At 41.9% G+C, this 27700-nt stretch overlaps 2 protein-coding genes across 3 annotated transcripts in view; one reads left to right on the top strand and one right to left on the bottom strand.

Annotated features, from left to right (window-relative positions):
• The window catches only part of NUSAP1 (nucleolar and spindle associated protein 1), a 33298-nt gene extending 21722 nt beyond the window's left edge, over positions 1 to 11576 (bottom strand). Inside the window, exons 1-3 of the mRNA XM_060096640.1 lie at positions 11389 to 11576; positions 4596 to 4664; positions 73 to 216 (exon numbers count right to left, since the gene is read on the bottom strand). Coding sequence (XP_059952623.1) covers positions 73 to 216; positions 4596 to 4664; positions 11389 to 11481 — 306 coding nt within the window. The 5' untranslated portion in view covers positions 11482 to 11576. The remainder of the gene's footprint in view (positions 1 to 72; positions 217 to 4595; positions 4665 to 11388) is intronic.
• A 246-nt stretch (positions 11577 to 11822) lies between these two features.
• On the top strand, positions 11823 to 27700 carry OIP5 (Opa interacting protein 5). 2 transcript variants are annotated; one of them, XR_009531751.1, is made up of 6 exons: positions 11823 to 12181; positions 12413 to 12479; positions 16904 to 17026; positions 20473 to 20554; positions 24310 to 24435; positions 24601 to 24689. XR_009531751.1 is itself a non-coding variant. In XM_060096638.1 (5 exons), the coding sequence occupies exons 1-5, from the start codon at positions 11860 to 11862 to the stop codon at positions 24694 to 24696; spliced, it is 690 nt and encodes a 229-aa protein (XP_059952621.1). In that variant the 5' UTR covers positions 11823 to 11859; the 3' UTR covers positions 24697 to 27700. The 2 variants fall into 2 exon arrangements, 1 of the variants encoding a protein (XP_059952621.1); XM_060096638.1 differs by lacking the exon at positions 24310 to 24435 and having other exon boundaries at positions 24601 to 27700.

Here is a 27700-nt window from a genome sequence, read left to right as displayed (position 1 = left end):
GAAGGTTCCCTAATAATATACCAGTTTGGACACAGGTGGTAGCTTATTTTTAGTTTGCACATTTCTATTCACCTGGGAGTCAGGGCTCCTGTAGACAGTCCTGCGCCTTCTCCTTGTTTTGGTGACATGGCCAACTGGCTCCCTCTCAGCTTGCTCCTGGCTGCTGAGCTGTAACTCAATCTCATCACAAGAAGATACAGAAGTTTGAATTTCATCCTGAAAAAGAGAGACATTAATCTGCCATGTCCAATGTATAGAGTTACAACGCTCAGGAAGAATCAGAATTTAAACTGAATAAAAAATATGTATTACATATGCAAGAGATAATTTTAAAACCCTCCAGCACTAAATTATAGGCAAGGACAAGAATGATAGAGTATTCAGAAAGAAACAATCACACTTAACAACCCAAGCTAAAAAACTAGGCTTGCAAAGCATTCAAAGGCATCTTAGTGTGCGTAAATAAGCCAATTATTTTTTTGGGGGGGCCACACCACATGGTTTGTGGGATCTTAGTTCCCTGAACAGGTATTGAACCCAGGCCCATGGCAGTGAAAGTGCCAGGGAATTCCCACAAATTATTAAAAGTATGTTAATTTACTGAATATACACTATATCTAGGCAGTATGCTATAACTAATAACAATTACAGCTAATATCATAACTGCACTGGGCTAAGTATTCACATGGATTATCTCATTTATTCCTCAAAGCCTATGAGACAAGTATTAACATTATCTGCAGGCTTCCCTGGTGGCGCAGTGGTTGAGAGTCCGCCTGCCGATGCAGGGGACACGGGTTCGTGCCCCTGTCCGGGAAGATCCCACATGCCGCGGAGCGGCTGGGCCCGTGAGCCATGGCCGCTGAGCCTGTGCATCCGGAGCCTGTGCTCCGCAACGGGAGAGGCCACAACAGTGAGAGGCCCGCGTACCGCAAAAAAAAAAAAAAAAAATCATTATCTGCAGTTCACAGGTAGGGAAACTGAGGCTTAGAGAGCCCAAAGTAACTTGTTAAAGGTCAACATAAGGGAGTAAGGGAAGAAGGGCATGTGCACTATCATAAACTAGAAGTAAAGAGCTTTGTCATCAAAACAGCATGGCACAGGTACCAGAATGTCTTGAATAGAACTGCTTCTAGAAGAAATCATCGTATGACAATGGTTGCACCTCACATTAGTGGGGGATGGTTGGATTCATTATTCAACACATGATGTGGAGAAAACATTGACTATGTTTTTGGTGAGGGGGTGGGCAATGCAACTTGATCATTTTCTCACACCAAAATGAAATCTGGATGGATTAAAGGTTTAAATGTAAAATATGAAACTATAAAAGCACTAGGGAGAAACAGGTGAATTATATCCTCATCGAGTGTTAGGAAGGCATTAAGCATGTTATCCTACCTAGAGACGATAAAGGAGAGGCTTGATTTGTTCTTGGTGTTTTTGTAGCTTGTTAAACGTAAATTCTAATTTTTTGAAATAAACTAATACATACATATAGTTAAAATAATAAAATACTAAAGAGAGTATAATGAAAAGTAAGTCATTCTCTGCCCTACCCTTCGTATTTCTAGGGTTTGATGTTAAGAGGTTACTTACATATCACTAATGATTTGCTGATGGGATATTCATTTTTATTTTCAATAACTATTTTCAGTGCCTCATGTACTAAGATTTACTTCATTTGTACCACTCTCATCTCCCCATCTTCTTCCTAATAGACTTATACCACTTACTCACTCTATTACCTTTGCAGCTTTAAATATATTTAAACCTTTATTTCTTGTTCCATGACTACAGACACATATCCTGTAAACTGCATATATTAGCATCCTTATACTTTTCTTCACCTCCTGTCCTTATCTCAACTTCTGTCGTCTATTCTTTAAGTTGTTAACATTTATAGCTTGTTATGTAACCTTAATTGAATCGTCTGTGTAGCTTGATTCCAGGAGTTGGTAATTCAATAGGTTATTGTAAGACATTTTTCAAAGCTTTCATTTGTTTTCTGTATCATGTTTCCTTTAGGGTCATCTTCTTCCTTACAGAGAAACCTTCCAGCATTTTAGATGGTAGTAGACACCTGGTACTCTGCACGTGGAAGTAGTGGGTAAGAGGGCTTTGCATCCTGACTTTTCAGTCCATTTCAGTATGGTGACTGGACCCCACCCTCTGAGAGTTAATTTAGTTGCCTGGGATTTGGTGAGGCCTAAATATCAGTGTTTTTAAAAAGCCCCACAAATGATTCTCCCACACATCCTGGGTTGAGAACCACAATATAAAATAAATGTTTTGGTTGTAAAAGAATAAGGAGGCTTAGAAAATGGAAGGTTTTTAGACGGAGGTGAAATATTACAGAAGAATAATAGTTCTAAGTGATCTAAGATCCAAGGTATACCCAAAGAAGGGGATGGCTAATGAAGAGTGGAAAAGAAAGTCACAGGACTCAAGGAACAGGGAGGCAAGGGTAGTAAGGGACATCCAGGTGGACCTTTGAATTCACCCAAAGTAAGGTCAGGACAGGAGATGATGAGCCAGGCAATAAGACAGTGAACACTGGAAAGCAACAAGGAAGTCAACAGATGAGAGATGAGCATTGGTGAGCCTGAACTCAAAGGAGCAGGGATATTTACGTGAGAGTAGAAAGACGCTATCTGAATCCTACTTTCCAACTCCCTGGATGGTCATGAAGAAGAAGAGAGGAAAAAGAAGCCGTTCTCACTACAGAAGTGTAACCCTCAGGTTATACATATTGTATAGACACACTTTAAAAGTACTTATTGCTCCCTACCCCCATTAACACAGTACAGAAGAGGTCCTATAACTGGTTTAGAAACCTATCAACACGACTCCCAGAGACGTCTTGTTTTAACCCCACACACCTTACCCAGGGTATGTTAGTCTGGGAGGCCAGCAGTGATCAGGTAGGATATGTTCATTCCTGAACGCACCATGATGTACCTGTAAAGACTTGTATAAGCCCAAGACTGAAGTGGCACAGCTGGTTCTGAGAGTCCCCAGCACACAGTCAGACTAACCTACATACAGAGCTGCTCCAACTCATATAGTTAAGGCTAATCTACAGAGGGGGAACAAGGCATCCAGAAGGTCATGCTCACTTAGATGTGACCCACACCCGTGCACTTCCCTAGGTGACGATTTGGAGGTCTGGAAGCTTACCCATCTGTCTGTCCTTGGTAATATTACTGATCTCTTTGCCATGTATTTGGACTGTGCTGACTCCTGCAGTTTTAGATAAATAAACTCTTTGTCTATGTCAGTTCTTTCCACCAACCTAAGCTCACTATTGACAGATTCACCACTTAGGAATTCTACAGCTGACCAAATTTTGATTATCATCCTGCTCTTGTGAAAGTTTTTCAAAATGGAATGGCTCTTGAGATGCTGAATTTGAAACATGATAGATCATTTTAAATTTAGCCCATCAATTACCACCCAAAGTAAAATCCCGATTTCAGATGGCACTACGATCATGTATCCTTAACCATGAATTTTTTTTTTTTTTTTTTTTTTTTTTTTTTTTTTTTGCGGTACGCGGGCCTCTCACTGCTGCGGCCTCTCCCGTTGCGGAGCACAGGCTCCAGACGCGCAGGCCCAGCGGCCACGGCCCACGGGCCCAGCCGCTCCGCGGCACGCGGGATCCTCCCGGACCGGGGCACAAACCCGTGTCCCCTGCATCGGCAGGCGGACTCTCAACCACTGCGCCACCAGGGAAGCCCCGAAAAAATTTTTAATTAATTAAAATATCTATATTGATTTAGTTGATATAGAAACTTAAAGGAATCCAAAATCAATTTTGTTGTCTATTTTATATTAATTAAATCTGGAATCAAAAAGAATTTTGAACACTGAATGTTTTTAAATGTTTATAACCTGGAATACAGAGAATTACGGAATCTCTAAAGACAGAGAGAAGGAATTCAGATGCTCAGTTCATGTTTATATTTACCTTCATTTCAAGATATATAATGGATGCCCTCCAAAGCCCAGTTCCTTAAGGCCTTTCAACATTTTCCTATTTTTCAAGTTAAGAATGAAGCATTCATTGATCATTTAGGTGTTGAGCCTTGTCAGAACTCTTTGGAGTGGGTCTGAAGCAGCCATGACCACCGCTCCCTCCCATCAGCAGTGGTTTAGTATCCCACAAGTCACTTCCACAGCCCCTACTTCATGTGATTCTCACAACCCTCAATTCGGCAGAAAAGATATTATTTCCATTTCAAAGACCAGGAAACTAAGAATAAATGATTTGAGTTTTCCAAGGTCACACATACAAAAAAGACAGAGCTGCTACTTAACTGGGTTTTTCTGACCTCAAATCCAGTTCCCTCCCTATTCACACCATTTGGCATACATGTGGCAACTAGTAATTAATCTTTGCCTTTGTATGAGAACATCTTATTCAATAGATTACAGAGGCAGCTTTGTCATTTATAAGAATTATGAAAGGATTTACAATTACCAATGACAATCTCTTTGGTAACAAATAGCATGTCTTAAGTCATCACCAACTGTGTTTATCATTCATTAACTGATGGTTTTGCTATTTAATAGGTGATGAAAATGTTACTTACCTGATTCTCATTTTCTTTTCTTGCTTCATTTTTAAGGTGGGCCTTTAAGGCTTTTAACAACTTGTCTGCCTGCAGAAAAGTTTAAAGACCTTATCAGTAGATCAAATAAGCACAAAAGATTCATTGAACATTTTCTCCTGTTCTTCTACTCATCAAATGTCATCCGGGGCAGGCTGGGAGTAGGGTAACCAAGACAGAAGGGGTCCCTGTCCGCACAGATTTCACGGCAGAAGCCAGAGAGGAAAGTGGCAATTACAGCGCAGTGGGGTAAATGCCCATATGAGGAAGCTCAGGTGTCGTGTGAGAACACAGGTGGGCTGGGCCACCAAAGCCTGGACCGCTAGGGTAGACTTCAGTAGGTAAGTGGACACGCCAGTCCTAAGACAAAGATGTGAAGTCACTAGCTGCTGAGGCTGAAGGACAAATAGGAGAGAGTGGGACATAGGGAAAAGGGCAAAGAAATAGCATAGGAAGGTAAGAATGTGTGGAGTTTGAAGAACTAAAATTCAGTGTGGGCTGAAGCCAGGGAGCTGTTGGAGGGGATGGTGAGAGAGAATGTTGGGAAAGTGGGCCTGATCCTGCCAGGCCTACTAAGCCTCTAAAGAGTATGAACTTCACCCTCGGGGCAAAGGCAATCTGCAGAGTTTGCAGCAGGGCAATGGGTGATCAGTTTTGCATTACTCGGGATGATTACTCTGGCTGTATAATGTGCAGAATGCATTTGGTGAGGGCAAGATGGAAGACAGGGCGAGGGCCAGGAGGCTGTCGTAGGAAGCCAGAGACGACTTCGGCCTGAGCTAGAATGGGACTGAGGCCACACGGATGAATTAAAAACTTTCCTAGGAAGTAGAATCAGTGTGAATGTGAGGGTTGAGGAACAGGGAAATTTATCACGCCTAGGTTTCTGGCTTGGGCAGCTGGTGAAGCATGTGTGGAGGCGTGGGGGGTCCTAAGATGGGGAAGGCCAAAGGCGCCGCCTTAGGAGGATGGCTACAGGTCCCCAGGGGAAGAGAACTCCTAGTTCCTCCTTCCACCACAGGAGAACTTCCCTTCCCGTTCTTTCCTGAAAGAAGAATACTAATCAGACGGGTTATGTTTTCCTGTGCTTTAAAAGCTCAAGCACATGGCTGGGTTTTCATTCCCTCCTCTTCCACCAGCCATGCAGCTGAGAGCCAGAGAGTTTCTTCTCAAGGGGGGCCCAGCCACCAGGCTCGTCTCTTCTCTGCTCCTACCATTTACCATCAGCCATGTGTTCAGGTGAGAATGGCAGAGATCCCGATTTGGTTTGGGCTTCAGGGCACAGGAGATGCTGTGCTCAGGCTGTGAGTTTTACCAGAACTGTGGTAAGAACTGTACATCAAGATATCAGGCACCACACTGGCTAGCAGTAATAAAGGAGAGACCTATTTTCTACTTGCTGTTGTTTCTTGAACCTCTCTTCGGGTCTTCTCTGGGAAGTGAGTGATTGCAGGGCAGAATTTAGGCATTCTTGGTTCTTCTGACTTTTTTTCTCCCTCAATCACTTTACAGAGGTATGACTGACATACAAACAGCTGTCGATATTTAATACATATAAATTGATATGTTGGGAGATCAATATACACTTGTGAACCCATCATCACTGCCTTAAATGTATCACCTCCAAGTTTTCTACTGCACCCTTTGGATTTTTTTTGGTGGTAAGAGCCTTTAACATAAGATCTAACCTCTTAGCAAATTTTAAAGTATTGTTAATCATAGGCTCTATGTTGTACAGATTTCTAGAACATCTTAAAATGCCACGAAAACCTCAAACATGCAACAGTGATGAAATGAAGGGCCTGTGGCAGAGCCAGGTGAGGGCATACAGCAGGAGGAATGATGGGGGTGACGTTCGGGGGAGCTGAGCTGGAGGTGCCGATGTTAGCATCAGCACATTTTCACGCACTACCTCAACAAGGATTTATTGTGCTGGACGCTGTTCCAGGCACTGGAGAGACAATGGTGAGCAAAACAGACAAGGTCTCTGCCCTCCAGGAACCTCTAGAGGTAGGCTAGTGGGGAAACATCCTATTAACCAAGTAAGCAAAAATAAATGGTATGACATTAGGTGTTAGGAAGCAAAAACAAAACCGGAGGCTCAGGGTAGAGGCGGGGGAGGACAACCTGCGTTAGGATGGTCAGGAAAGGCCTCTCAGAGTTGGTGACTTTTGAGGTGAGATGTGAATGAGGGAGGGGAAGTAGGTGAAGATGCAGGAGAAGAGCATTCCCAGCAGAGGGAACACGAAGCCCAGAGATGGGCTGGTGAATTTGAAGGACAGAGAGAAGCCAGTGTGGGGAGCACAGTGAACACTGGGGCGAGTGGAGGGCAGGGAGACCAAAGAGGTGACCTGGGTCAAGAAGAGGGTTACAGGCCACAGCACGCAGTGTAGATTTCTTCCTTCTAACTAAAATTATAAAAATGTCGAGTCTATAGAAAAGTCAATAATCTAGTAAACACTCTGATACTCCTCACGTAGATTCAGCAACCCTTAACATTGTCTCATGTTTGCTTTCTTTCTCATTCATATGTATTTCTTGCCAAGCTGGTTGAAAATAAGTTCCAGACATCATGATACTTTACCACTAAATACATCAGCCACATCTCCTAAAAATAAGGGGATATTTTCCTACATAACCTCTAATGTATTACCTCGGAAAAGTAATAATTTTCTAATATCCTCTGATACATAGCCTAAAATCAAATTTACTCAATTGTCTCCAGTTTTAGCTTAAAAAAATTTTTTTTCCCTCCAAATCAGGATCAACCCAAGATTCTCACATTACATTTGGAGAAGTTTGGATTTTATTTTAGGTGTGAGGAAAATCATTTGACGAGAACTGAGCAGAAAAATGACATATTCTAAGTTTCAACTATCACCCAACTACCAGGAGAATACTATTTTAAGGCAAGAGTAGAGTCAGGGAGACCAGCAGACAGCCTGAAGCAGTGGTCAAGAAAGGAGGGTGTCATGGCTCAGGTTTAGAGCACTGGAGATGGCACACAGGCCAGATTTCAGGTGTATTGATACTTGGGAGGAAGAGCTCACCAGGATGGATGGGTGTGGGCAGTGAAGGGAGGAATCAATCATTTACCGACACGGGGGATAGATCTTCATTGTTTTGACCTGATCATGCTGTTTACGATGCACTTAAATGCACAAGTCACCAGATGAGAGGTCTTACTGAAGGTATGTATTTGGGCGTCATTAGTTCCAGGTGAATCTAAAGTTCTGAGAATGAATAAGATCACCAAGGGAGAAGCACAATTAGAGAAAAGAAGGCCCAAGAGAGAACCCTGGGATACGCCACATTTAGAGATTTAGCCGAGGAAGAACTAGCAAAGGAGACTGGAAAGAAGTGCTAGCAAGGCAGGAGAAAACCAAATATCAAAGAAGTCTAGAAAAGGAAGTGGTCTGAGCAGAAGGGAGGGTTCAATCACGCCAAATGCTCCTGATGGGCAGGTGAAGATAGATAGAGATGCACCACAAGCTTTGCAAGGTGCAGGGCATGGTGGCCTCAAAAACATCAGTTTCTGTAGAAAAGAACAGAGAAATTGGGCAGTAGATAAAAGATGTGGGTCAGAAGAGGGGTTTTGTTTCTTTTTTAAAAGATGGATGACATTAAGATCTGATTGGGCGCATTATGGAAATGAGCCAGCAGAGTGAGAGAAACTGATGCAGCGGAGGAAGAACTGCAGGAATGTAGCCCCAGAGGGGGGAATGGGATCTCCAGCACAAACTGCAAGGCTGCCCTCAGGCACAGCCTTTTACCATAACATATAACAGGTTGAAGGCAAAGGATACGGAGACAGGTGGGTCTGGTAATGGAAAGGTGAGGTAATTCTCAGCTTAATTGCATCTATGTTTCCATGACCTATGAGGCAAAGTCATCAAGTGATGGAAGGGCGCCAATCTAAGGTGAGAAGATATGAAATAACTGTCCTCAATAATGGGAAAATTAATGACTACCAAGGAAGTGTAGGAGAATCAAATAAATCATAAATTAAATTTATGGTCACATTTAAATTAAGTTCAGTCAACAAAGTTAGGGGATTTTCTCCAGCCAGGGTCAGCTGGTTAGTACAGGCAAGGATTAAGCACATAGCTTGTTTAATCAGGTGTAGAGTTTTGCCAGGTGAGGGAAGGGAGCTGCAAGAAGGTGGAAACAGTGGTAGTTTTATAATTGAAGCTTGCAAGAGTGAGAAAAGGACCCTGGCCATGTAATAAATCTTAGTAACTGACTCCTTCATTTTGCCTTACTATTAAGAGTAGTGTCTCACTATTATATATAGAATGGATAAACAACAAGGTCCTACTGTATAGCACAGGGAACTATGTTCAGTATTCTATGATAAACTATAATAGAAAAGAATATGAAAAAGAATATATATATATGTATAACTGAGTCACTTTGCTATACAGCAGAAATTAACACAACATTGTAAATCAACTATACTTCAATAAATTTTTTTTTAAAAAAGAGTAGTGTCTCAAAAGAAAGTTAATATTTTCTCTTCTAAATTTATTTTGAATGTTATCATACTGGTGAAATTTACTTAAATCTTATTCTGTTAAGTTTTTTAAATAATCAAATCTTGATAATTTCTTAGAGCAATTTATTCAATTTTTTTGCTATGCACTTAGAATTTTAAAAAGGCAATTGATTTAACGAGCTCTGAAGCTGTACCAACTGTAACTTAAAACATTTTAATTATGGAAGATTTCAAATGTGTACAATGAACCCCCATGTATCTATCACCCAATTTCAACAGTTATCAACATTGTGCTGTTCTTACTTCATCTAGTTCCCCCTCTTTTTCCTGGAGTATTTTATAGCAGATCCCAGGCATCATAACATTTTACCTGTAAATATCTGGCTAAGAGGTAAGGACTTTAAAAAAAAAAAAAAGCATAACCACAATACCACCATCATATGCAACAAAATTAACAATACCTTAATATAATTTAATACCTAGTCCAAGTTTAATTTTCTCCCATCATCTCAAAGTTGTCTTTTTGTAGTTGGTTATTAGAATGCCTCGTATAGTCAAATTTGTCTGGGAAAGAGCACCTCTAACAGATATTTGTTGACACCTACTATGCACCAGATGTTGTATGCTAGGCAAGCAATGAGGTCTGTAGTGACACAAAATACTGTACTACACCACTTATATGAAAACAGGTGATTAAATGGCTACCCCAGATCAGGTTCTTCAAGAGACAATGATAGGTGGGATTTTCAGAAGAAGATCGAAGTTGCAACAGCTCTTCAGATATCCAAAAGGTTGCGGGGCCTTAATGTTAGAGCGCCGAACTCAAGTAGGAAACCTCCATAGTAACAAAGGAGCTACCCTCTGGTGCATTGTTCCAGCGCTGCCAAGAAGCAGTTGTAAATAGTAGTTCTGAATAAGTATCCAACGCCTCCCAAATAAAATGTACTGCACTTAGTGCTGTAAAGACTTCCAAGGTGGATGGATGAGATCCCTGTTCAAGGAACTTAACGTTTAGTAGAGAACGTATCTACACAAATAACCACAGTGCCAGGTGGAAGCCTGCAAGTGCTCAGAAAAAGTACTTGGAATTATACTGCCTTAAAGGCGCAGAGGGTTCCTAGGATTACTGGGGTGGTGGACCTGTGGCCAAGGGAATGAAGAGGAGGGGACGAGGTGCCAGGTCAGTGATGACATTTCAGTTGGACTGTGACGAGTAATTGGAAATTATTCATGCAGATAAAGAAGAGGGAGAGAGAAGGGGATTTGAGGTCAAAGGATTAAAATTAGCAAAGGCAGAAAGATGGACAAAGGTGCCAAGTGTTCAGGCACCAGTACAGTCTGGATGCTGCCTTGGATAAAAGATTCCAGCCAGATTGCAAAAAAAATTTAAGAGATTTAAACCAAGGAATTAAGATTTTGTTTATGAAGTATTGAGGAGCCATTAAATACTATAGCTCAGAAATATCTCCAAAGATAGCCCTTTATCATTCAGCACCAACAGGTGCATGGGCCCTGATTATTTTGTTTAAACCACTTAAAAACATTGGTGAGGACTGATTTAGGTATTCACTCCGTGTAAATATCACAGCTTGCAGAACAAAACTCCAGGGTATACGTTAATATTATGTGGGAAAATAAAATATAGAGAACCCGAATCCCGAATTGAACCCTCACATTTCCCCCCAAACGTTTTGAAATCTCAAAGACCTCACCGGTTTTGAATAGAACACTACCACAGTAGTGATCAATAGAGGAACGATCCGACTAAATCAGGGCTGAGTTGTAAAAACTTATCCACGGGGGAGGTCCCCTAAAAGTCATCCTTTCTTCCAGGTCCCCCATTTAAGTAGCAGATTTGGGGTGCTGTTACAATTTACAGAAATGTTAGCTGTTTGGAGTTTTCCAAAAGCCAAGGCAATTATTTCCGCGACAGCCTAACAATTAATCGGCATTTAGATGCAGCATTCCTTTAGCTCTCTGGGCCTCCGTTTCCTAACTGATGCCCTGGTAAGTATAACAGAGTACTCCCAATAAAACGAAACCAAACAAACCCTTTTGGAGTCGGTGTCTTTGTGAGTCCCCAGGAAAGTCAGCCTCAACATAAGGTGAAAACTATGGCTCCCTCTCGGTTTTGCAGAGTTAGTAGGACCCTTCTGTGAACCAAATCTACCGCCCCCGGGCCGGGACAGCAGCCTCAGCCTTTGGAATTCCCGCTCGGTCCCCTCCCACCCCGTCTCGTAGAGGCCGCTCGTCGTACCCCACCCGCCACTTGCCCCGTACCCTCAGGTTAGCCCGGAGACCCAGACTCTTGGCCAAGTTCTGCAGGTCACTGTACTTGAAGGAGTCCAGCTCCTCCAGGGAGGGGACGGTCATGGCGAACTGCAATCCAGGCGACCACGCAGAGGATCGGTGCTCCACTCCCAAAAGCGCCTTTCAAAACTCTGGCGCCGCTCTAAGCGTTGACCAAACCCAATGTTACAGAGTTTAAATTGAGAAAGCTGCACTTCCATTGGTTAAAAATACCTCAAAGGCGGGGTCTCCTGGTGTTGACCAATAGAAAGGCAGACTTCCCCTCCACCAGACGCAAGTTCTTCACCATCCCTCACCAACACGAAGGCGCCAAAAGGCGTGTCCGGGCAACGAGTGGGCGGCAGAGCCCCACCCGGCTCACATTGTCCAGTGAGGACCCAGGAACCAAGCTTGGGGCGGGGCATGGTGCGTCTTTGAAACTGAGGCGCCAGCTGCAAGAAGATGGCGGCTCGGCCGCGGAGGCATCGCTCGCGCTTTGCAAAGCAGCCGCGGGGTAACTTTTGTGATGGCGCTAAGAAGACGATTGATGAACCTTCTCTTACGACTTCCATGGAGTGGGACACGCAGGTGGTGAAAGGGTCTTCGCCACTCGGCCCCGCCGGGCTGGGGCCGGAGGAGCCGTCTTCCGGCCCACGGCTGCCATGGTGGCTGCAGCCCGAGAGGTGCGCTGTGTTCCAGTGTGCGCAGTGCCACGCCGTGCTCGCTGACTCTGTGCACCTCGCCTGGGACCTGTCGGGGTCCCTTGGAGCCGTGGTCTTCTCCAGTGAGTGGGCACGGCGTCTGGAAAGCGTTGCCGCTTTCTTACTGGGTGGCTGGGAGCCGGCTGGGAGGGAAGCGGGATGAAAATTTGGAAGGAAATTAACTCCTTTGCCAGGGGTCGGGGGCGAGTCACTTTTCATTATTTTTGCGGCCATGATGAGTCTTTCTGGAGGGGAGAGTTTTTCCCTTTCAATGCCTCACAGGTAGTCATTCTGACCCGTGTTTGTCTTCCTAGGAGTCACAAATAATGTAGTTTTGGAGGCTCCCTTCCTAGTTGGCATTGACGGTTCGCTCAAAGGCAGGTACGTACTGAGAATTCCAGATAGATCTCTAGTCATTCCCTGACTTAATGAGACTGAGGAGCGTGGAACCGACTTGTACGAGGAGAAAACAGTTTATTCCTATCTTGCACTAGAATAAAAGTCTGTTCCATCCATACAATGTATTGGAAGGATGCTCCTTTTACTTGACTGAGTCTTGTACGAACTTGATGTATTAATGAAATGGAAAAGATATTTGCGTGTAGGTTTTAAGGTCTTTCTGAGGGCCACATCTCCCTAGTGGGTTGTGCAAGTGAAGTGAGTTTAAGAAAGTTATGTCTGGGCTTCCCTGATGGCGCAGTGGTTGAACGTCCGCCTGCCGATGCAGGGGGCAGGGGTTCGTGCCCCGGTCCGGGAAGATCCCACATGCCGCGGAGCGGCTGGGCCCGTGAGTCATGGCCGCTGAGCCTGCGCGTCCGGAGCCTGTGTTCCGCAACGGGAGAGGCCCCAACAGTGAGAGGCCCGCATACCGAAAAAAAAAAAAAAAAAAAAAAGAAAGTTATGTCTAGTAGGGGAAAAAGAAGAAAATTACCTTTAAGTGTATAGTGAGAATCACTTACCATAAACTACAATCCTTTGACATAACTAGGAATTACAAGTTTTCATTTAACCTGGAATTTGTAATAGGTTATGGCAGGATTAATTCTGCTGTAACCTGGGGAAAAACACAGGTGGAAAGTTACTTGAATATTGCCTGGTAAACTTTGCATCTTGACTAGTGTGATTTACAAGTGACAACAAAGTACTCAGTTGAATTCAGTTGAATTCAGTAGTACTCAGTTTTCAGTGTTGGTTTTAACAGCAAGACAATTCATTCTGACCACAGTTTGGTTCAATTTTAATGTTAAGTAGAGTTCGTATAGGAATTCTTAGTTGCTGTACTCAGTAATCAGGAAGAGTTCTGCAGCTCCTCTTTCCTAACTGAAAGACACTCCCTATCCTTGCAGGAGTGTCCTCTTCCCACCCAAAGGAAACAGAGAGGGAAGGAGTGATGGCCTGCTTGGAACTGGTTCATTTGGGGCCAGAGGCAGAAGCTCTCTGAATATCTTAGAGGGAAGCACATCTCGCTAGACCTGTGCTGTCCAGTACTGTAGCCACGAGCCACATGGTGGCTATTGAGCACTTAAAAGGTGGCCATTCTGAATTGAAGTATGCTGTGAGTGCAAAATACACGCCAGATTTTGAAAACTTGGCCCAAAACATTGAATAATTTAAAAGTACTGATTACATGGGGGTTTTTTTGTTGTTGTTGGTTTTTGGCCACGCCGCACGGCTTGTGGGACTCTTAGTTCCCAGACCAGGGATCAAACCCAGGCCCAGGGCAGTGAAAGTGCTGAGTCTTAACCACTGGACCCTCAGGGAATTCCCTTGATTACGATGTTTTTGAATATTGGGTAGCATAAAATGTATTAAAACTGATTTTACCTGTTTCTTTTACTTTTTTTTGAAGATAAACTAATAGAAGATGTAAAATTACTTATGTGGCTTGCATTCTTAATAGACAGTACAGATCTAGATGGTTTATAAAACACTGGACAGAAAGTTCCATGTGTTTGGAATAAGGAGAGCCGTGGGACTCAGCAGGAAGAGACTTATTGTCAGGATTGGCTCACTAGATTATGGAGGATGAGAAGTCCCAAGAGACAGGTTGATAAGCTGGAGACACAGGAGAGCCAGAGGTTTAGTTCTAGTCCAAGTCCACAGGCCTGAGATCCATGAGCCAAAGGTGTAAGTTCCAGTACAAAAGCCAACAGGCTCCAGACCCAGGAAGAGCTGAACGTTTCAGTTCAAGTTCAAAGGCAGGAAAAAAAGATCAGTGTTGCAGGAAAAAAAGATCAGTGTTGCAACTCAAGGCAGTCAGGCAAGAGGAGTTCCCCTTTTTCATGAGAGGGCCAGCCTTTTTGTTCTATTCAGGTCCTCAACTGATTAGATGAGGGTCACCCACGATAAGGAGGGCAAACTGCTTTACTCAGTCTACTGATTCAAATATTACTCTCATTCAAAAACACTCATAAACACATTCAGAATAACATTTGACCAAATAACTGGGCACCCTTTGGCTCAGTCAAGCTGACACATAAATTTAATCATTACGTGTTAACCTGGCATCCACATGCATCTCCTAAACCCATACTTAATCTCCAAATAAAGACAATAACAAGGTCATAATTCTTCCTAACATGTTACAGCTATCTTGCATGCAACTAAAAACGCACTAAACCCTCCTCCAGAAAAGGAGATAAAGTCCTTAAGTGATACTTACTTTTCTCCTTGATATCTCATAGCTTAAATATTATGATGTAAAATTAATACTTAAAATACTATAATACAAAGTCAGTACATCTTATGTTATATAAGGGAAAAGAAAGGGAAGAAAACAAACACGCACATACATGTAAACCTATTCATAACAAAATAAAGAGGAGATATTCATGACAATTACATTCCTGTAACTGGTTCACATGGTCATAGCTGGTATTTATAACTACCCTCTTCCACTACCCATTCTGTATTCCTATTGCCTTCAGAAGGCACTCAGATGATCATAGTCCTTTACCTGGTGTGATGCAAACCTTCATTCCTGGGCCATTAGCAGACTAATATTCAATGAAATATTTGTTATATGTTACATGCTAAGCATAATTTTGGGATCTCTTTACATTTTGCTCTGTGCCATTTATTTTTTTAAAGACACTTTTACAATTATTTATTTATTTATTTCTGCGTTGGGTCTTGGTTGCTGTGCGCGGGCTTTCTCTAGTTGCGACGAGCGGGGGCTACTCTTTGTTGCGGCGCACGGGCTTCTCATTGCGGTGGCTTCTCTTTGTTGCGGAGCCCGGGCTCTAGGCGTGGGGGCTTCAGTAGTTGTGGCATGCGGGCTCAGTAGTTGTAGCTTGCGGGCTCTAGAGTGCAGGCTCAGTAGTTGTGGTGCACGGGCTTAGTTGCTCCGCGGCATGTGGGATCTTCAAGGATCAGGGAACAAACCCGTGTCCCCTGCATTGGCAGGCAGGTTCTTAACCACTGCGCCACCAGGGAAGTCCCAGCTCTGTCCCATTTATTAGTTTCTACAGATATTTGTCTACAGGTACTGTGGTTTGTCTGATATAATTAATTCCTACGTAGGAATTAATAAAAATGCAACTTTATTTCATGGCTTGCTTTTTGGTAACATAGTCACAAAAATACAGTACTGCATGTGTGGTGTGGGACTTCATTTACCAGTAAATTTATATTTTGTTGCTTGGTCTTTAGTGTCCATTGACATGAATCTATTTTTAGCCATACAATTATTATACTTTATTAGTACTCATTTACTGCATATAGTATGTTTATACAGATAATTTTTTTCCCTTACTAAACCACTTTAAATTGCTTTCAGTACATGAATGATGAAAGTTAATATTTTCTTAAATATTTTTTGTAATATTTGGATTTGTCTTATATACCAGCAAATAAGGTAAGTGACTTAGCCACATGGTGTAACTAGAACTAAAATCCACGTTTCCTGATTCCTCATCCAGTAATCTTTCAAAGGATAAAGGAAAATAAAATAGCTTGCTAGGACAATACGATTTATTTTCTTTCTTTTGCATTTTATCTGGGTAATTTTTTTATTTTTTGTTATATCTGCAAAAACAAAACAAAACAAAACCTGATTTGAGTTCTATTAATAAATTGCTTAATAAGCCCTAATCGATTTGTTTTACTTTAACTGGAAATTGGCTTAATGGTAGCTAATTTATATGGTCATGTGTAGTTTTATATGTTTAAATGTTTTTTTGTTTTTTTTTAAATAAATTTATTTATTTATGGTTGCATTGTGTCTTCATTGCTGCCTGCGGGCTTTCTCTAGTTGTGGCGAGCGGGGGCTACCCTTCATTGCTAGGCATGGGCTTCTCAGTGAGGTGGCTTCTCTTTGTTGCGGAGCACAGGCTCTAGGCGCGCGGGCTTCAGTAGTTGCAGCACGTGAGCTCAGTAGTTGTGGCTTATGGGCTCTAGAGCGCAGGCTCAGTAGTTGTGGTGCATGGGCTTAGTTGCTCCACAGCATGTGGGATCTTCCCGGACCAGGGTTTGAACCTGTGTCCCCTGCATTGGCAGGTGGATTCTTAACCACTGAGCCACCAGGGAGGTCCCTGTTTAAATGTTAATCTGATTTGTTAGCTCTTTTTCTGCTTTCAGATATAAATTACTTCAGTGAAATGACAGTTATATATCATATGATGGCTTTTGTGGCCAGAATCCACAAGGGTATCTATAATCTCTGAGTTAACCTTTCTTGAATGTGACATTTCCTTAGTCTCATTCCTACTATAGCCTATTTTTTAGGAATGAGTCCATAACGTGAGTTATTTTATATTTGTTCTCTGATTTTCTTTCTTAACCCATATCCTGTTTTTTCCTCCCAGCACTTACAACCTTTTATTCTGTAGTTCCTGTGAGATTCCCATTGGTTTCCATCTGTATTCTACTCATGCTGCCCTTGCTGCCTTGAGAGGTCACTTCTGCCTTTCCACTGACAAAATGGTGTGGTAAGTAGACTTAGATATGCTTTATCAAATAAATTTTAAAACATCTTCGAGAAAAGGCAGAATGTTTGTACCAGAGAAAATGCTAAAGCCAGGTACTGTTTCTTACAAAAAAGATGGCAATGGGACCAAAACACAGTCTTATAACATTATGATCATTTTAGATGTCTCATAATCATACCATGTGTTAATAATCATACCATGGAATAACTGAGAGGATATTCTTTCATTCCAAGAACTTTTGGAAGGTAAGTTTTTGCAAAATAATGCTGTAGTAGACACTTTTGGGGTTTGTGCCTAGCCCCTGTCTCCCTCCCATAGTGTGGGGCTTTGTGGCCATGTTTTTTATCCTGTGTGATACCACTCCCAGGTGATGGGATCAGGAATAGACCTGACCTAAGCTAAGCCAATCAGGCTTTTTACCCTAAGAATTTGAAATAAAGACCCAGAGACATTGGTCATCTGTAGATGGAACTGGTGCTGAAGTTGGGAAGTGAAAGCTCTAGGTTTAGGGTAGATATTTTCTATGTCGTCCATGTAAATGCAGAGAAATTTGTCTAGAGAAAAAGGAGAATGAAGCAGATACACAAAAGTAAAAAATAATGACCATGTGGCCTCATAAAGTCAGAAGAAATTCCCTATTGTTTGTTCCTTCTCATGAATTACTTTGGATATTTCTTATCTTTCTAAATATAAATTCTACTTTTTACTTAAGCTTTTCTTTTATTGCAACAAACTGAAACATCCATCAAAGTCTTTTCTTTGTTATTAGAAACAAAAACAGCCACTGATGACCTAGTTTGTGTCAGGTATTGTACTATGCTTACCTCACTGAGTTTTTTTTTTTCCCCCTACTGAGTTCTTAATGTAAGAAAACTGGGGCTTGGAGATGTGGAGGAGCTGAGAATTGAGTCCATGTCTTAACTCCAAAGCTTAATTTCCATTCATAAAACAGAAAGTTTCCTTTTCCTCATTTAATGCGCTTAGATGGGTGTTTCTAGCTGAGCTATGGAGGACAAGAGGAATAAAACTTATAAATAGTGGGGACTTCCCTGGTAGTCCAGTGGTTAAGACTCCGCAAAAACAAACAAACAACCTTAAAAATAAAGCCCCCCCCAAAAATAAATAAATAAATAAATAAAGCCCATTCTTTACCATGAGGTTGTTCAGTGCACATTAGGTACACTATTTGTTCTTCAATGCCAATTTTCTTTTTTTTTTTAAACATTTATTTATTTATTTATTTATTTATTTGGCTAAACTTGGTCTTAGTTGCGGCACACACGTGGATGGTTGTGGCGTGCGGGATTTAGTTCCCTGACCAGGGATCGAACCCCAGGCCCCCTGCATTGTGAGTGTGGTGTCTTAACCGGGGACCACCAGGGAAGTCCCTCAATGCTGATTTTCAACAGGATATATGTACTTGAGATGGACTGATATTTTACTTTCAATTTCTAGTTCATTCTTAAATAATTTCTATTTAGAATTAAGTTTAAAGACACAGGGAAAAGTATCCCTAAATGTGTGCTATTCGTAACCTCGAATCTTTTTTAGAAATAGTTTTAAGTAATTATTCCAGCCAACCTGTAATTGAGTTTTTGCTTAGGGAAATAAGCTTTTAGTAACAAAAATTTTTAATATAAATTTGAAAAGCATTATGAGATTTTTAAGTAATTTCTTAATCAAAATGAGGAGCTGGACTCAAAGGTCAGTATATTCTTTCTGATTAAGTAGACATTAGGGAACTTCCCTGGTGGCGCAGTGGTTAAGAATCCACCAGCCAATGCGGGTGATATAGGTTTGAGCCCTGGTCCGAGAAGATCCCACATGCCGCAGAGCAACTAAGCCCGCACACCTAGAGCCTGCGCTCAACAAGAGAAGCCACTGTAATGAAAAGCCCGTGCACCACAATGAAGAGTAGTCCCCGCTTGCCACAACTAGAGAAAGCCCCGCACGCAGCAACGAAGACCCAACTCAGTCAATAAATAAAATTAAATTTTTTTTAAAAAAGGGAAAGTATAGGTAGCATGCGTCTGGGAATGTGATAAATCTATGTCTGTATCAGAATGAATTTGGTTGCTAGTTACAGAAAACCAAAGAGTGGCTTCAACAAGTACAGTGTGGGGCAGTTGGCCACTCCAGGATTGTTCTAGTCGCTCAGCCATGACAGGGCTCTGGGTCAGCATCTCTGATTCTCTTGGCCTTTTCCTCTTGGATGCTGCAAGTATAAGCATTACATCCATAAATAGTAGCATCCAAAACTGGAAGGAAAAGGATATGGTAAGTGTGGGAACACAGGGAATGGTCTTCTTTTATCAGCAAAAATTTCCTTATCATTGGCAGAACTATGTCACATGGTTGCCTTAAGCTGGGAAAGCAAGTATGTGACAGTAGGGAATAAGATTGCCACAGTCGGCCCAGAACAGTTATGATTCATCTTTTAGGACTGGACACACTGCTGCCCTAAACAAAATCTGGGTTCTGTTAGCAACAAAAACTTGAGGAATGGCTCTGGGGTAGGCAACCAACAGTATTTGTCACAATTGTGGTTACTTTTCTTCTAACTGTGCTACACCATCTACTGGTAGAGTTATGAGGCTTATACTTATCACAGTTATTCATATGACCCTGGTTTTTTGTCTTTAGTTTGTCCTAGGATAATTTTAAATCATGTATTCTGGGTTGGCAAGGGGTGAGATGAGGCACAGGGTCTCTCTGATGACTTCATTATTATTATTTTTTAATATGTAAAAAATTATATATTTTTTTGTGTTATTTTTGGCTGCATTGGGTCTTCGTTGCTGCGCACGGGCTTTCTCTAGTTGCGGCCAGCGGGGGCTTCTCATTGCAATGGCTTCTCTTTGTTGCAGAGCACGGGCTCCAGTAGTTGTGGCACGTGGGCTCAGTAGTTGTGGCTCGCAGGCTCTAGAGTGCAGGCTCAGTAGTTGTGGTACACGGGCTTAGTTGCTCTGAGGCATGTGGGATCTTCTCAGACCAGGGATCGAACCCGTGTCCCCTGCATTGGCAGGCGTATTCTTAACCACTGTGCTCACCAGGGAAGTCCCTCTGATGACTTTTATTTTTTTTTTTTTTTTGCGGTACGCGGGCCTCTCACTGTTGTGGCCTCTCCCGTTGCGGAGCACAGGCTCCGGACGCACAGGCTCAGCGGCCATGGCTCACTGGCCCAGCTGCTCTGCAGCATGTGGGATCCTCCCGGACCGGGGCACAAACCTGTGTCCCCTGCATCGGCAGGCGGACTCTCAACCACTGCGCCACCAGGGAAGCCCGTGATGACTTATTAATTGAGAATATTTTTCCTACAAAATACATTATGAATCTTGAAATAAGCAAGAAGGCAATCTTTGCTTGAGAGATATTGCAAGTTTGGTTCCTTGATAATTATAACTGTGGTATGGTACTAATATTTTCTCTCTATATTTTCTACTTAGCTACCTCTTAAAAACAAAAGCCATAGTAAACGCATCTGAGATGGATATTCACAACGTATCTCTACCAGAAAAGGTTGCAGAGGTAAAATTTCATGATGGTTGTGTGTTTCCTTTAATATAGGCAATTCCTAATAATCTGTACCTGTGAATTTAGGGGCAGTGAAATGGTGAATACGCCAGTAATTCTTTATACCTGGTTATTGAATTTGTGACACAAAGCAAAATAGTAAAGCCATATTGTCAAGTCTGGTTCAGGAGGAGGTGGAGAGCTGCTGAGCTCCACATTCCTATTCCTCCTCTCTGCTGGGTATGGACACCATCATCCTTCATAGGTCTTTCCTCTTTGCAAGCACCTCATGCTTAGATAGCTTGGAGGAAAAAGAGTGCTGAAACCATCATTAAGAATTCTTACTTAAATGGGCTTTACTAGTGTTTCATGGTTTCCAGTTGAAGAAATGAACTTTGTTTCAGTAGCTTGCTGGCTCATTCTGAGTGGAAATTTGGCTACAACTTTACTACCGTCGGAAGAACAACCTTAGAATTTACTGTTGGTTTTGTTTTTAGCACTGTTAATAGTTTATTCCTCGGTAATTACACATTTAGTAACCAGGGCATTTACTTTTCAAAGTTTAAGTAACTTTTAGGACAGGGGAACAGTGATTTTTTTTTCTTTTTTTGCATAATTAACTAAGCTCATGAAACCATGTTCTAAGCCAGGAATTGGCAAACTTTTTCTGTAAAGGACCAGACGACAAATGTCTTAAGCTAGACCATTCAGTCTCTACTATTCATCTCTGCTATTGTAGTGCAAAAGCAGACATAGACGGTATATAAACACATGGATATAGCTTTGGAGCAATAAAACATTATTAAAACAAATGGGCAGCAGGCTGTCCTGCAGTCCATAGTTCGCCTACCCTTGCTCTGAGCAACTAAGTTGATGAGCAGGGTCAGTAAATACTGTGGTTAGAAATAATTCGTATGGGAGATAACTTCTAGAATGGTGGCCGGAGTTGCTTCATGGACCCCTCCCCAACAAAACAGCCATAACCGAAGAAAATTATAAAGAAAACAGCCATCTTAAGTCTGTGGAAATTTTCCTCAAGGCTTAAAGCAAATGAAGAGATATTTATTTATTGAAGAAAATCTACTAAACTTTGGTAAGAGCAGTGAAAACCTGTGGCATTTGAGCCACAACCTACTCCCTCCCTCCCTTGCCCCTCCAGCTCAGAGGGAGGGAGGCTCCATCTGGGCAAATGCAGCCAAGAGCACAGGGATCCTTTTTCCCTAGCTCTCAGTTTAGGGCTGTGGTATCTTCCCAGGAGGGGCAGGCTACCAGCATTTCTCATCAGAAGCTCTATTCTAGGCAAGAACAGCCATTTGTAGTGTGCAAGTTCTACCACTGGCACAATAGGCTAAGAGTACTAGGAACCCAGTCAGTTTTGTCCCAGATTGCTTGTAGGGCAGAGGCTTCATGCTGACAGATGCAAGCAGAGAAGACCAGAAGCTACTGCTTCTGCCCAGCGCCCTGCTGGTAAAGCAGGGGTGTTACTCTGAGAGACACTACCCCACCCCAGCTTGGGAGCCCATATTAAGAGGTAGATCGTAAAAAAAAAGAGCTCTGAAGCTTTCCTAAGGGAACTAACTTTATTTGGAACAGGGTGTGGGGATATTCAAGTCTAAGGATTCTACCCAAAACAATGGAGATTTTGGTGGTGAGCAATTAAGAGGAAGCTGATAAGTTTGGACAAGTTAGAAATTTATAAGAGAAAATCCGGGAAACAGACAGCTAAAATAAGAGCCCTCCTGGAGTTGGGACAAAAGAAGACTGGCCTTAGAGACTACCCCCGTATAAATGGGTCTGATTTTAACTGGATTAGACTGTGGAGCAATTTATGTCCCAGGGCACTGTCAAAATAGAGCAGTCAGCCAGAAATTAGTGAAGGCTAATAGCTGGGTGTGATATCAACAAAGGCATCCAATTTACACAGAGCTCAGGGAAAGAGAGTCAAAGAAGGCCCTGCTAAATCCACTGTCATCCCAGGGTGACTGCACGTGCCCAAGGCTTTGTCCTCCGAGGAGTGACATCAGAAGCTGCACACTGTGAGGGAAATAGACATCAATGAAATAGTCAAGCCAACTACTAAACAGATAAGCAAAAAATAACCACTACAAGCCAGGACATGGGGTGGAGGTAGGGGGATGTTTAATATCCCAAATTACTTTAATATGTTACCTAAAATGTCTGGTTTTCAATAAAAATTAGGAGACATGCAAAGAAAAGTATGACCCATACACAGGATAAAATACAGGCATCAGAAACTGTTTGAAAAGGCCCAGATGTTGGGACTTAGCAGACACAGCCTTCAAAGCAGCAATTAAAAGTATGTGCAAAAGGGGCTTCCCTATTGGTGCAGTGGTTAAGAATCTGCCTGCCAATGCAGGGGACACGGGTTTGAACCCTGGTCCAGGAAGATCCCACATGCTGCGGAGCAACTAAGCCCGTGTGCCACAACTATTGAGCCTGTGCTCTAGAACCCGTGAGCCACGACTACTGAAGCCCATGTACCTAGAGCCTGTGCTCTGCAACAACAGAAGCCACCGCAGTGAGAAGCCTGCGCACTGCAACAAAGAGTAGCCCCCGCTCACCACAACTAGAGAAAGCCCGCGTGCACAGCAACGAAGACCCAACGCAGCCAAAGATTAAAAAAGAATAGTAAATTTTTTTAAAAGGGCTTAAAAAACAAACAACACCTAAATGGAAATCCTGGAGTTGAAATACAATCAACAAGAAAACAAACGTAGGGACAGTAAGGGGGGAAAGCGGCAGCGGGTGGTGGTGGTGGTGTGATGAATTGGGAGATTGGGATTGACATGTATACACTGATGTGTATAAAACTGATGACTAATAAAGACCTGCTGTATAAAAAAAAAAAAAATACAATCAACAATTGAAATGAAAAATTCACCAGAGAGGCTCAACAGCAGATCTGAATTGGGCAAAGAATCAGCAAACTTGGAGATAGACTGATGAGATTTGCAATCTGAAGAAGAAAGAAAAAAGAATGAAGAAAAATTAACAGTCTAAGAGACCTGTTGGACACCATCAAGCACACCTAAATATGCTTTGGTAATGGGAGTACAAAAGGGAAAGAGAAAGTAGAAAAAATGTTCAAGGAAATAATGGTTGAAAACTTCCCAAATCTGATAAAAGACAATCTACATGTCTATAAGCTCAACAAGCACAGGTAGGATAAATGCAGAGAGAACTGTACCCCAACACACAGTAAAAATGTTGAACGCTAAAGACTGAAGAAAAATCTTTAAAGTAACAAAAATGATTCATTGTGTCCAAGAGCACCCAAATAAGATTAATGGGCTCTAGAGTGACCTGTTTAAGCAAAATTTCCTGATGAATTTTGTGTATTCTTGTATCTTGTATCATAAAAAGTAGATTTTGTGCTATGCAAATTATGGCAGAAATATCTTTTTTTTTTTTTTTTTTTTTACTTCAACAGAAGACTTATCCATGATAACTTTGTGAGTCTGAGTACAGGTTGTATTCTGAGTAACACCACTAAGTTTGGTTCTAGGTATAGCTATTCTAAGCTGAAAAAACTATTGAAAATTAGCTACCACAAACATCTGTTCTAAATCTGACAACCAGAGCTACTCTTGAAGGTGATTAGCAGAATATTAAAGACAGGTATTTGTTACTGTGAACAAAGAATTAGAAAAAAAAAAATTCTTGCCACTGGAAAAAAAAGGGAAAGACTTATTAATGCTTCTGTTTCCACAAGCTTTCTTATCCCCCTTTATTCTTGTCTTCCTCCCCAGGTTTTGGAGTTATCACCAAACTGGTGATAAGGGCTAGGAAGGATGGAGACTAGAAGCAGTGATGCTCAGCAGTGGCTGGTCTTTTTCCACATGAAACTTTGTATCTGTCACCTTATTATGCTCTAGGTTTGTTGTATAAAATTCTTTCAGAAATAGAACAGATGTCCTTTTGAAATGTGTTGCAGTATTGCCAGCTCCCAATCACTAGCTGAAGTCTGAAGTGGCTTCTAGAACCAGCAGATTGAGAGTTAAATTTAAGATTCCCTGATATCTATGTATTTCTCTTCCCAGCTGAAAGAGAAGATAATGTTAACGCATACTCGCTTAAATTCACTTATGAAGATTCTGAAGGAAGTGACTCCTGACGAGTCCAAGCCAACAAACTGATCCAGAATCAAAGCTTGAGTATCATGTTCAGGCCTTATTGCTGTCTTCAACAACAGGTGCTGTTTGATCACTTCTCAAGAAAGATCAGTTTCAAGGATGGATGGGAAATGTGGTTTATTGTTTACCTCTAGACTGATTTTCCAAGTGATTTGTGAAGCTGTTTCTGGAAGATGAGAAACTGAGACTTCTGTCCAGGTTTCATAGTTATTTGTCTTAAGAATTTATTTTAGGGGCCTCCCTGGTGGCGCAAGTGGTTGAGAGTCCGCCTGCCGATGCAGGGGATACGGGTTCGTGCCCCGGTCTGGGAGGATCCCATATGCCGCGGAGCGGCTGGGCCCGTGAGCCATGGCCGCTGAGCCTGCGCGTCCAGAGCCTGTGCTCCGCAACGGGGGAGGCCACAACAGTGTGAGGCCCGCATAGCGCAAAAAAAAAAAGAATTTATTTTAGCTTTTTATCAATTTCGGAAAACATTTTGACTGCAAATTTAGGGATTAAGAGGCAATGTCCCATGAGTGCTCTGATCTAAAGATGCATGTTTGCCCTGAAAATAGCATTGTACTTATGTTGACTATTATTCCTACATGGAGCAACTGTCATGAATACTGAGAATCATTTTTTTCTTATGTGAAATACGGGTACATACATTTTCTGTAGGTTATGTTCAGTAAGTTAACTGCATAATATATATTTATCTTTCCCTTTTCTGTTGTAAACTGAGCTTAACAGGATGATAATGAAAGGAATGATAAAAACATCAAACATTTACTGAAATGCTTTCTTTTGCTTTATGTAGCACTGTGGCTCAGTAGCTCATCATATTATTCATTTAATAAATATTTATAAAGTATAAATATTTATTAGCTGCTGGGGATGAAAGATAAGCAAAATCAGCTACTCTGTATCCTCAGTTTATAATGTAGTCAAGAGATGGGACACTCAAATAACCACATGAAGACATTTAAAATTACAACTGTAGTAAGGGTTCTGAAGAAAAGGGACATAGAGATATAAGCACATATAGCAAGTAACTGACCTGGTTTGGGGGTCAGGTAAGGCCTCTCTGTGGAAGTAATGTTTCAGCAGTGGTCTGAAATATGAGTAGGCGTTTAATAAGCTGATGAAGAGAACAGTCTATACAAAGGCCCTTAAAAAGACCTGTAGGAGTTACAACGGTGTCCAGAAACCAGCGGCTGCAAGGTCTTATCAGCCTTCCAAAGGATGTTTGTTTTTCTCCCAAGAACGTTGAAGACTATTAAAGGAGGCCTGTGACAGGATCAAGTTTTCGTTTTCAGAACCTCATTAGGGTTGTCCTATGAGAATGGGTGGGAGGGCGGCAAGCAGACCACCAAGGAGGGGCTGGCACTAGCTCAATCAAGAGATGATAGCCAGGTGGTGGTGCACAGAGACGTTAATGTGGTTCCGATGTGGCCAGCAGATTTTTTTTTTTTTTGCTGTGCTGCACAGCACGTGGGATCTTAGTTCCCTGACCAGGGATCGAACCCACACCCCCTGTATTGGAAGCGCAGTCTTAACCACTGGACCACCAGGGGAGTCCCCAGTGGCTAGCAGATATAAGAGCAGATTCTTTCCATTTTAGACTGCATATAGGATATTTTCCTTTAAAACTATTTGAGAGAGAAAATTCTGGCTCGCTTTATGCTTTTGAGTTGCAAAATTTGGTTAAGTAAGGGCAAAGCCTCTGGCAACAACCAGTACCAGAAAAGCTCTTTCTACTCCTAAAGAATGAGACCTAATAATAATACTACATTGAATCACCCTGGGATTCTTACTGCGTATGGGTATGTCTGCCTCAACTCAACATATTTCCTTTCTTTAAAAAGCTGTTCTTACGTAGCTATTTTCCTTAACCTCTGGATTTGCTGTTTTGGTAGACTTTCAATAGAAAATTAAATGCTTGAACTTGACATCAAATTAAGCTGGCTGGGGCTTCCCTGATGGCGCAGTGGTTGGGAGTCCGCCTGCCGATGCAGGGGACACGGGTTCGTGCCCCGGTCCGGGAAGATCCCACATGCTGCGGAGCGGCTGGGCCCGTGAGCCATGGCCGCTGAGCCTGCGCGTCCGGAGCCTGTGCTCCGCAACAGGAGAGGCCACAACAGTGAGAGGCCCGCGTACTGCAAAAAAAAAAAAAAAAAAAAAAAAAAAAAATTAAGCTGGCTGGTTTAAAATATTTTTTTATCTCAAATACAAATTACATGTTTACTCTAGAAAAAAATTCAGATATAGATGTGTGACAAAGGAAAGGGTAAAAGTACACTTCCCCTTACATTTCTGAGAGGCACAATGTAGCATGCTGGGAGCCAAATGATTTAGATTCAGATTGTGGCTTGGTTACTTATTAGCCATGAACTTGAAGAATTAAACTCTTCTTGTAAAATAGGGATTAAAAACTAACTAGGGCTCTAGTGAGGATTAAATGAGTTAATGAATACATCTAATGTAATTAAGAGTAACGCTTAATATTAAGTGCTTAATAAATGCTAGCTATTATAACCTTCATGCGTGTGGACAGACACAGACATAAAAGGCAATTATATTTTTCACATTATTCTGCAGCCTGCTTCTCAAATAATACATGTCACAGACAGCTTTCTATACCAGGCCTCACAAATTACTTAACACCTGCATATGATTCAATCATGAATACATCAGAATTTAACCATTGTTTTATTGGATCCTTGTCATGTCTTTGCGTATCTGTCTTGGTATTTCTGTAGGAGTGATTCTTAAAGTGGAACAGAGTCAAAGGGCATGTGCATTTACAATTTTGATATTATGCCTTCCATAAATGTTGTACCAATTGTACTAATACTCTCACTAATGGGTGACTTTTTTAAACAAGGCCTTAGTGGTATAAAAGCTCCTCTGGAAGTCTATAACATCAATAATGACTGGCTGATATTAACAGATTCTAAGGCTAGTTATCATTTAGCATTGTGTATATGTTGAATAAAAGTGTTTTCAAAATTCCATGTATTTATGAGAA

The sequence above is a fragment of the Mesoplodon densirostris genome, chromosome 4, assembly GCF_025265405.1.
Source record: "Mesoplodon densirostris isolate mMesDen1 chromosome 4, mMesDen1 primary haplotype, whole genome shotgun sequence".
Taxonomy (NCBI): domain Eukaryota; kingdom Metazoa; phylum Chordata; class Mammalia; order Artiodactyla; family Ziphiidae; genus Mesoplodon; species Mesoplodon densirostris.
The sequence above is the reverse complement of the archived record's forward strand: the minus strand, read 5'-3'. Positions and strand labels throughout refer to the sequence as shown.

Excerpts from the sequence above, each read along its gene's own strand:
- OIP5 (XM_060096638.1), top strand. The coding sequence starts at position 11,860 with ATGGCGGCTCGGCCGCGGAGGCATCGCTCGCGCTTTGCAAAGCAGCCG. Across the intron at positions 17,027-20,472 it reads TCCACTGACAAAATGGTGTG|CTACCTCTTAAAAACAAAAG; the intron begins GTAAGTAGACTT and ends TTTTCTACTTAG. Across the intron at positions 20,555-24,600 it reads TACCAGAAAAGGTTGCAGAG|CTGAAAGAGAAGATAATGTT; the intron begins GTAAAATTTCAT and ends TTCTCTTCCCAG.